Source organism: Cricetulus griseus, chromosome 7 (genome assembly GCF_003668045.3).
Source record: "Cricetulus griseus strain 17A/GY chromosome 7, alternate assembly CriGri-PICRH-1.0, whole genome shotgun sequence".
Classification (NCBI taxonomy): Eukaryota; Metazoa; Chordata; class Mammalia; order Rodentia; family Cricetidae; genus Cricetulus; species Cricetulus griseus.
Genome location: NC_048600.1, coordinates 44691736 through 44702067, shown reverse-complemented (window position 1 = coordinate 44702067; position 10332 = coordinate 44691736). Strand labels below are relative to the sequence as shown.

At 49.7% G+C, this 10332-nt stretch overlaps 1 protein-coding gene and 1 long non-coding RNA gene across 4 annotated transcripts in view; one reads left to right on the top strand and one right to left on the bottom strand.

The window, feature by feature from the left end:
* The window catches only part of Ift140 (intraflagellar transport 140), an 84692-nt gene that overhangs the window by 4477 nt on the left and 69883 nt on the right, over window positions 1-10332 (bottom strand). For all 3 annotated transcript variants that reach the window (XM_027425016.2, XM_027425017.2, XM_035447606.1), the window contains 7 exons: window positions 4851-5028; window positions 3854-4044; window positions 3287-3382; window positions 2925-3057; window positions 2169-2312; window positions 554-682; window positions 240-422 (listed from right to left, as the gene is read on the bottom strand). In XM_027425016.2, coding sequence (XP_027280817.1) covers window positions 240-422; window positions 554-682; window positions 2169-2312; window positions 2925-3057; window positions 3287-3382; window positions 3854-4044; window positions 4851-5028 — 1054 coding nt within the window. The remainder of the gene's footprint in view (window positions 1-239; window positions 423-553; window positions 683-2168; window positions 2313-2924; window positions 3058-3286; window positions 3383-3853; window positions 4045-4850; window positions 5029-10332) is intronic.
* LOC118239147 lies at window positions 7097-9141 on the top strand. The gene is made up of 2 exons (XR_004770752.1): window positions 7097-7155; window positions 7923-9141. It is a non-coding gene; the product is annotated as an uncharacterized LOC118239147 (long non-coding RNA).

Here is a 10332-nt window from a genome sequence, read left to right as displayed (position 1 = left end):
CACACACACACACACACACACACACACACACACACGAACTGACTGCCTGGTTAGAGCTGAAGACATGGGGAGGGTGGTGAGGCTGCCCTCCCAGCAGCAGTCTTGATGTGCTCTCTTGGGTGAACTTTTGGGATTCCCCCTGACTTCCAGCCAATTGCAGCCATAGCCTTCTTGAGACTTTATAACAAACAGAAATAACAGAAGTGTTTCCTACCCCGTAGCTCCCACCATCCCTGTACCTTCTTGGCAGCCAGCAGAAGTTCGACAGCCTTTTCAAACTGCCTGTGCTCAATGCAGAAGTCTGAGCAGCGGGACAGGAGAGCAGGATCTGACTTCTCATCCAGGTCCTCTGCTATGAGCTGTAGGGCTGCAAACTGCTGGGTGGTGAAGGCCAACTCCAGGGCCTTGGAAAAATGTCCAGCCTATGGGCAGTGGTGGAAACTTAGCTGTTGCTTGAGGTCCCAAGAATTTACCTGGTCAGTTTTCCTGGAGCATCACGAAGGTAGGTGTCTCTAGTCTGCAGGTTCCCAACTGAGGCCAACCAACCACTCACCTTATGATACAGCATGACAGCCCTGTCCATTTGCTCGCCCTTCTCCTCATAATATCGGGCTGCTTCAATCATGTCCTCTGGAGAGCTCAAAAGGGCCAAGTTCATGAGCTGGTCATCTAAGCCATTCTCCTGCAGGGAGGAAAGTGTAGCTCTGCAGAAAGTTCTATCTGGCATACCCAAATCCACTTAGATTTGTATTTGTGAATGTGGCTATGTTTGGTATCACCAATGGATCTGTGCCAGTTCAGTTTTTAAGGAGTACCAGGCTTTACTAGGTCAGTCTATGTGCCAAGACTTTTAAATGCCTTTTGTTCTATTTTACTGAGTGCTGCAAGAAACACCTGAGGTAGGGATAATTCCAGTAACAATAAACACCTGAAGGGGATACACATAATGTCCAACAGCTTTTGATGAGGTGTCTATTTGTTAGACTGTAACCTATGTGCCAGCCTGTTTATTACTGGTGCAGGAGCACTGGATAGAGAGACAATGTCAGAGGAAGACCAGAAGGGAGGAGGGCAAGAAAAGCCAGAAGTGAATATGGACACCAGCAGTGAGTGTGTGTTCATAATATGGACCTCTGAACCTTTGTGTTTGAAGCACTTTTTTTCCTCCCCAGACAGTGTTTCTCTATGTAGCACTGGCTGTCCTGGAACTTGCTCTGTAGACCAGGCTTGCCTCAAATTCACAGAGACCCATTTGCCTTAGCCTCCCTAGTGCTGGGATTAAAGGCATACGCCACCCCTGCCCAGCTTAAAGCGCTATCTATCTATCTATCTATCTATCTATCTATCTATCTCGACAGGGTTTCTCCGTGTAGCGTTGTAGACCACACTGGCCTCGAACTCACAGATATCCACCTGCCTCTGCTTCCCAAGTGCTGGGATTACTTTTTTTTTGTTTGTTTGTTTTTTTGTTTTTTGTTTTTCGAGACAGGGTTTCTCTGTGTAGCTTTGGAGCCTATCCTGGTGGCACTCGCCCTGGAGACCAGGCTGGCCTCGAACTCACAGAGATCGGCCTGCCTCTGCCTCCAGAGTGCTGGGATTAAAGGCGTGCGCCACCAATGCCCGGCTACCACTGCCCATTTTTAAAGCACTCCTAATAAAACGTTGAAAACAACAACAGTGTGGGGAGAGGAGGAAGCCCTGCGTGAATGTGTGTTGTTGACATTGGGCATGGCTGTATCAAGGAACCTAATGCTTTAGACCCATAGAAATAGCAAAAGCTTCCCTGGGTCAGGCTCGGGAATTGGCAAGGCCTTTGGTCTGTGTTACAATGTTGACAATGTGTACACAAAGTGTGGACAGTGTGGACACAAAGTTGGTTGCAGCTTCCTCCTCTCAGTTGTTTACAGTCTGAGACTGCTCCCCTACAGAGACCTCTTACCAAGATCCACTAACCCCTCCTCCCTGTGCTGTACATACTAAACACTCTGGGATTCTAGTTTGCTAGTAGGTGCTCTCCATAAGAGTGAGTGCAGCTCACATAATCCCAGCTGTTCTGTGTGTCTGGCATTTCTTCACTTTGTTGTTACACCAGTCAGGGTTCCAGGACCAAGCAGTGCAAGATGCTGCACAAGGGCACCACTTGCCTTGTGCCCAGGGGAACCACATACCTTGCATAGGCGGATGGCATTGTTGAAAGCCTGTGCCCTTGTGTAGAAGTGCACTGCCTGTTTTACCTCATCCTGGCTCTCATACTGCCGGGCAAGGTGGTAGGATGCAGCCCAGTCTCCAGTCTCGTTGGCTATTTCAGCAGCCTAGAAAGACCCAGAGCACTCAGGTCATATCTCTTATCCAACAGCTTCACTCCACTCTAACAGGCCTGCCCCCACAGGACGCAGTATCCTGTACTTTATTCTTAAAGGTTTATTTGTTTTATTTTGCACTGGTGTTTCGCCTGCATGTATCAGATCATCTGGAACTGGGGTTATGGGACACTTGTGAACTGCCATGTGGGTGCTGGGAATCAAACCCAGGTCCTCTGGAAGAGTGGCTAGTGATCTTAACTGCTGAGCCATCTCTCCAGTCCCACCTATTTTAAAAATATTTAATTTTTATGTGTATGTGTTTGTGCATATAAGTGCAGTTCCTGAGGAGAACAGAAGAAGGCACAAACAAAATCCTCTGGAGCTGGAATTAACAGGAGGTTGTGAGTTGTCCCACATGGATGCTGGGAACTCAATTCTGGAAAAGCAGTAAGCACTCAACTGCTGAGTTGTCTCTCCACCCCCTAAACTTTTTCCTTTTTTAAATTAAAATTGTACACACACACACACACACACACACACACACACACACACACACAGAGCGAGATGCAGGGGATACCCGTGCGCACCAGGCAAGGCCTCTACCTCCCCACCTGCTCTCACCTTCTGAATGTTGCCCTGAAAGCAGTGAATCCGGACCAGGGAGAAGTAGTCCTGTGCCAGCTCGTAATAGCGCAATGCAGTGTCCATCTCGGCCTGGCTCTCAAGGTACTGGGCCCACCATCTCCACAGGGTCCTGTGGGATAACCCTTGGGGCTCAGGGGCTCACTTCACTGGAAGTGACACTCTGCACCATTACTGCTCACAGGTGATGCATGAAACTGGAAGGGACAGATCTGGAGTCTGCTCCAGGACCAGTACTTGGGTCAGGTGGACTCACTCCCCACTCTGACATGGAACAACATCATGCCAGATCATGGCAAACCCACACAACTGGGAGGTGTTGTCCCACTGGGGACACTTACTTATCCTTCATCCTGTTGATGTAGAGCTCCAGTGATTGCAGGTCTTCTGAGAGCATCCTAGGTACCTCAAAGCGGTGGGTGTCTGACTTCTCGTAGCTGTGGAAGAAGGAGCTGTTCCATTTTGCTTCACAATCAGGGGCTACATCACAGAGTGCAGGTAGCAGCCTAAGAGCAGTCACCTGGCCTGCAGCCCTGGGACTGTGCACTGTTGTATGTTTGCTGTGTGGGCCAGAGTGTTAGCCATACCTCAGAGCTTGTCATGCAAATTCCAGATCAAGGACGTGACTCTAAGCACAGCTCACCCCAGCTTTGGTATGGGTTTCCCTGTGACTGTATCCCTGTGGTTCATTTTTTCCTCAGGGGTCCCCAAGTCGGGAATGAACCACATTGACTGACACTCAGAGGGGCAAACACTCTGTCCCACCACCACAGAGCCCAGGCTCCTGGATAGCTCCTTTGGAGGATCACATGGGGCTGTCCTGGGACAGATCTTCCTTTTAGAGCTGTCAGGGCCACCTAACTAAGGCAGCAACAGTCAGAGCCCATCCCTGCCCAAGTCCTACTCACTAACTGAGGGCCAGGCCACAGTCAGCACTGGCCTCCAGGTGCTTGGCATAGTTGTAGTAGGTGGTGCGCAGGTGGACACGGTCGTGGACCTCAGCCACCTCCACGGCTTTCTGCCACTGATCTGAGGCCTGGTAGAGCTTATTCAAGAGGTCGTAGCGCTTGCACTTCTTATACAGCTCTTCAGCCTCCTCCTGGGGGTGAAGAGAGATGACGCCTCAGTTACAGTGTGATGTTTTAGAAAGGATGATGGTCGCAAGGGACTGTCACAGTGTCACAGAATAGGACAACAGCTGCCCCTACAGGCTTATGACAAGGATGCCCAGCATGCCTTGAGAACACACACTTGAGATGTGCATGGACACCATGCACAGGGCTGGCCCAGGCAAGACAGGCAACATGTGTCCAGGTGACTTTCCAGTCACCACTTAGACCTGCATATTGCTGAGGGAATGCTTAACCTTGCTGCAGCCCAGCTATCCTCTGGTGGGGTCCTGCAGAGCTTCTGTGCTCCCCTACAAATAGGGAAGTCCTCTGCCATGCAACATATGTGTGGGTGGGTTGCCTGCACTCCACAATCCCTTGCTCAGAGGTCTGTCCCTTGTATCCACATGTACACCAAGTGAAGGTTGCATCTGACTGTGGTGAATGTGTCAGTATCTTTGGGCTGAAAGCAGGAGGAGGTAGCTCTAGCAGAGACCACAGGCCTTAGGAAACTAACCTGATGGTTTAGGATATTTTGAGGGACTTCTGTTCGTAGGTGGAAACCTGCCAGAAACACCTTCTGTTTCCCTTCTGCAGGCCCCAGGCCTTAAGAGACCAGCAGCCAGACTGCCCGTCCACCTGCCAGCCCCTTCCTAGGCCCTTATTACTAGGCTTTACCCGAGGAGGGTCTTTGGTTAGCAACCTCTGCTCTTTTTATTGCAGGCTCAGCTTGGCAATGGCAACCACCTTCCTCTCTGCCCCCATGTGATGTCTGTCTGAGACTGGGACCACTCACCAGCATGCCCAGCTGTATGGCCAGCATGGCTACTCTGGCTTCCAGTTCTGGCTCTCGCTCAGCTTCCCGCAGTGCTCGGGCTCCACGGGCATGGCCCATGTTCCCTAGGCACACCTTGGCGACATCCAGCCTCTGAGTCTTCACACACATGCGTGCCATGTTCTCCCAAACAGTCTCACTGTAGTTAGAAGATAGAAGGCCCTGTCAGCTTCCAACCCAGAGCTCAGGGTACCCACCAGCCCCTTCTCAGCATCTGACAGTGCATATAACCACCAAGAAGGGTGTCCTACATGGCACTGTATGCAGACTACACAGTAAACTGAAGACTAAGCATCACATTCCCATTACTCAAAAGGAAGGAAGTAGTGAATTATCCTGAGTCTCCCCTTGGCACATCTCACATGGCGTCCCTGATCTTGAAAGCCTTTGGGGATGACAAAAGGGACAGGTGGTCTTTACTAACTACTTCCTGTGCTACTTTGTCTGCTCATCAGACAATGGCTTTTCCTAATTGTGAGTACACATTGAGTCAGGTCAAAGACAGAACCTCTTGCTCACAACTGAGCAATGGACTTCACACGGAGCTTTCCTAAACTAGTTCCAGTGCTAGGGACCCTACGGAAAGAAGGGGCCATGATGGCCTTACATCGCTTCACCCAGGCAGTCAGAAATCAGTGTTTGGAAAGGTGGGTGGAGTCCACAACCCCAACTCAATCTAGGGGCCTGGAGCAGGGCCAGCCCCTGATGTGTGGCTGGACAGTGGACCCTTCCTTGTCCCTCATTTTGAGGCAGTCCACTGTGAGCCTGGACCTCCTCAGACAGCCTCTGCCTGAGACACAGAAGCTGAACAGAGAGATGGAAAAGGGAATCAGCTTACCCTCCACAGTCCCCTCTGCTTAGGCTAACCTGGAATAGGTTCTTCCTACTCTAAGACCACAGCAGTGATACCTACACATGGCCTCAGGGGACATGCTGACAGGAGCATCCATTTAGAAGCATTTACCTCAGCACTTCTCATCACATTCCAGTGGCTCCCCTTCCCCAGATAAAGCCTGGCCAGAGGGGCATCCTCCTTCCAGAAAGTGGAGCAGGTTTGTCTTTTCCCAGCCTCATAGACTTGGCAGAACTAAAGAACTTGGAAGGCAGCTGTCCATACAAGGTTGGCTGTATGTTCTGGGGAGTGGGGCCTGGAATGCAATTGTCCTGAACATTTTCCTAGTGATTTGTCCAGGAAGAAGGATGGGTAAGAGGACTCTCGATCTGTTGGGCCAAGTCCTTCTGTGGGCAGTTAGATGATCCGTGGATGACCCACATCTTAGATTCCCAGTTTTGAACAGAAGTGGAAGGAAAATACTAAATAAGTCAGCTCAATCATTGGCTGGGGTGGGGGTAGCCACTGCTGTGCCTATGGTTGAAAATTTCCACAGCCAGGTGTCCTTCATGCCAGGATATTCTGTCCATAGGTTATTCTGACCTGTCAGGGTCCTGCTAGAACTCTGACTGATTCCATAGGTATATGTATCAAGTAACAGGAGGGCAAGCATATCTACATTTTAGCAGCAATACCTCTGGTGACTACTGCTTGTAGTGTGTGTGAAGCCTGACCAGAGTTACATGGCAGCTACACAGGGTCAACATGGGGGAGCTGTGCTAGGAGAGAGGTAAGTGTGTATGCATAAATCCCACCCCAATCCCAGTCGCTGTGGAGGGCTTTAGCCCTCCCCTACTCCATGCTCCTCAAGCTCAACCCTTCACAGTCTCTCCTGGGGCTTCTCATGCTCTGGTCTGCAATTTCCAGAACATACAGGAGCTGGTGACACATGAGAGAGGCTGAGGACCTCAGAGGTGTCAGCCATTGGGCAGCACCTTGCTGAGTTATTTTTTCCAGCAAGTGGACTCACTGTCCTCATGCTTTTGGAAATCAAATGACTCATGGTAGCCCTGAGGCAGCATATATGGCAAACCTGCTCAGTGCCACATGGCCCTGGCCAGGGCAGCATCCCGACAGGAACTGCTATGGCTGGGTACACATCCATGTCAGAGGCTGGGTATCTGGGGTCTCAAGCAGTAAGTCCCACTCTTTAAAGACTATTTCTTCTTTCTTTCTTTTTTTTTTTTTTTTTTTTTTTGATTTATTTATTATGTATACAGTGTTCTGTCTGCATATGTCCCTGCAGGCCAGAAGAGGGCACCAGATCTCATCACGGATGGTTGTGAGTCATCATGTGGTTGCTGGGAATTGAACTCAGGACCCCTGGAAGAGCAGCCAGTGCTCTTAACCTCTGAGCCATCCCTCCAGACCTCCGTAAGTCCCACTTTTTAAGTTTAAACTCCCTACTATCCTTTGGTGTGGTCTCTCACAGGGAGCTCGGAGCCTCAGGTCAGATCCTGTGTGATGTCTGCCAACTCTGTACAGACACGTTCTCTAAGTCAATGCTGTTCCTAGAAATGTCATGCAGTGCTAAGTCAGGAATCCCAAAGGAAATGCTTAGTTCTCCCAGCACAACTCCAGTGGGCTACATAGAACTTTCAGAATAGACAGGGTCTGCCAGTACCCTCCTGAGCTTGCTGGGCTAGCTGAGTGTGTGACGCATGGGCTGCTGAGGCTACAGCAAGATAGTGGTTAGACATGAGGCTCATTAAAAAAATCATATTATTCTTGCTAGTTTACATGATTAGACGCTTAAAAAATGTTTGCAAAGCTGGATATAGTGGCACACGCCTTTGATCCCAGAAGCAGGAGGATTTGTAAGTTTGAGGCCAGCCTGGTCTACACAGTGAGTTTCAGGATAGTCAGGGTTACATGGTGAGAACATGTCTCAAGAAAATAAAACCAAAAGAACAGTTTGCTTTCACTGCCTCCTAAGGCCTGGGTGTGGGGACTAGATGGGAGTGGGGTCATGGCCTTTTGGCTGCCTCTGCTTCCCTGGGTAGCCCCTCTTCTTCTGCACTGTCTAGAAAGCAATGGCTGTATCCATATCCAGTGTTGGGAAAATAACTAAGTAAGTGTAGTCACTGGCCTGTGGACAAAGCTGACTGGTGTGTGCCCTGGGTTTTATCTTTTCCCACCAGGAGGGTCTGCTCCAGGCAAGTGTCTGTGCTGTGTGGGAGACAGGCTGGAGACTTGTCTCAGGATCACTGTGCTTCCCTGGCCCTGTACACGACAAAGATCTTTTCGCATCACTGAAATGTCTGGCTATTTCCACAAACTTCCTCCCTGACAATGAATCAAGCAGGAGATCTGAAGAGCTTGTGCTGGAGGCACAGCCCCCAGCCAGGCAGGGAGAATTTGGGAGGAGGGTCCCTTAAAGGCTAGCCCTCTCTTGCTGGGCTGAGGTTGCTGTGTACCAAACATGGGGAGGGCCAGACCTCAGCTGCTGCAAGAGCCTAGGCCCAAGAAATGGCTGCCGCCCTTTTCCACAAATGCAGTGTATTTTCCGTGGCTGTCTCTAGACCAGGACCATCTCAACTCCCACAAGATTCCTGACATTCTCTGCATGCAGCTCCCGGACGGCTTCACTCTCCAAGGATGGGACAACTCCAACTCCAGGGCAGAGTTCTGGGATTTGTGCATCTGGCATAAATTCCAAGAAGTAAACACCCTCCCGGCCCTGTCCAAGTCTTGAGGATTTCCTGTTGTCTGAGTTACTCTGTAGAAAGGGTTCACATCTGCACTTCATCAGCTTACAGGCGCCTGGATGAGAAGCAGATGTGGTCACAGAGGGGGCTCTGCCACGGGCCTAGTTTCTGGGAGGACTTATGCTCTGCTGGACATGTACTGAGTGAACAATTAGGGAACCAGAAGGCAGATCTACACTTGTGATGTTCCCTACTTTGTGAGTGTGTGTATATGCGCGTGTGCACACACAGTAACCGTGCAAGGAGTGAGAGGCTGATGAGCATGTAACTACAGTAACAATCTTCCAGCTAAGTTTGGGGTCCTCTGGGTTGGAGAATTCTTACCAGCCACACAGGATCCTAAAATCCTCTGAGGACAGCGAATATCAAGACAGGGCCCTCCTGACTCCACCTCTCCCCTGCCTACCCTCCCACAAAGACAGGCAGGCTTCCTTCTCACCCAGCTCAGGAAAGGAAAAACACAACTAGTCCAAGGGCCCCATCTGAGATGATCCGACACGTCCTTGAGGCCTTCAGTACCAGCTACAGAAGGTTGAGGTAGAAGGATCAGGTCAGTTTGGAACTCTTAAAACAGCTTCCTTGGCTTGAAACTTCATGTTTGGTTCTCACTGGAAATTAGCCATTTAATAAATACCTAAGATAACTGGCTTAATTAAGATTTTTTCTCTTTAGGCCGGGCGTTGATGGTGCATGCCTTCATGCCTTTAATCCCAGCACTCGGGAGGCAGGCGATCTCTGTGAGTTCGAAGCCAGCCTGGTCTACAGAGCGAGTGCCAGGATAGGCTCCAAAGCTACACAGGGAAACCCTGTCTCGAAAAACCAAAAAAAAAAAAAAAGACTTTTTTTTTTTCTTAATGGAAACTTGGGGAAATCTCCATTTCAAATACACCTGCTCTATTTTGTGTTTGGGAATGCTGTGTTGGAGATGTTGCACCCTAATTCTGCCTCTGGGGGGAGGCACATGCAGGAACAATGGCAGTTGTCCTACCTAAGTGTCTTCTGAGTCATAGTATGAGCTGACAGTAGATAGCACCCCACACTGCTTTCAAATTCCTCCTGCTTAGAATATAACCCACAGGCCTGGCAGTGGTGGTGCATGCCTTTAATCCCAGCTAATATTAGAGAGGCAAGGCAGGTGGATCTCTTTGAGTTCGAGGCCAGCCTGGTCTAGAGAGAGAGTTCCAGGACAGCTAGGGCTGTTATACAGAGAAACTCTGCCTCAAACAAACAAGAAAAAAGAAGGGAAGGAAGGAGAGAGAGAAGGAAGGAAGGAAGGAAGGAAGGAAGGAAGGAAGGAAGGAAGGAAGGGAAGAACATGACCCACAGAGAGGCTGGACCCAGGTACCTAGAATGACAAGTAAATCTCCTTCAGGCCCGGGCCAAGGAGAATGGAAAATATAAATAAGCCATATTGATACTGGCTTCAAACGAGGGAGAAAGTCATAAAACCCCTCAGAGAATTGAAAAGACATTCTCAGGACTGATGATGGGAATGTAAACTTATGGAGTGCCAGGAGCCTGACTATATACACAAACGAGGGATTGAAGGCAGCAATATTTGGAAGTAGGGGGTGGCCTATTGTGTCAGAGCATCAAGTCAGGAAGAGACTGTACTGTTACAACTTGGGGCACTAGTCAGCACCAGATTTCTTGTGTCCAAATACTGTCCTGGGAGTGTGTGCTAGAGGATGGGTTAGGCAGCTGACAGCACCTACATTCTTATGTTCATTTATATAGCTCTAGAACCCTGGTGGGTGGATCCCTGTTATGGGAGGGTCAGGGTCTCTGCAGGTGAGGCACAAAGTCTCAGACCTTTTATTCACCAGAGCTGAAGGGTTATAAG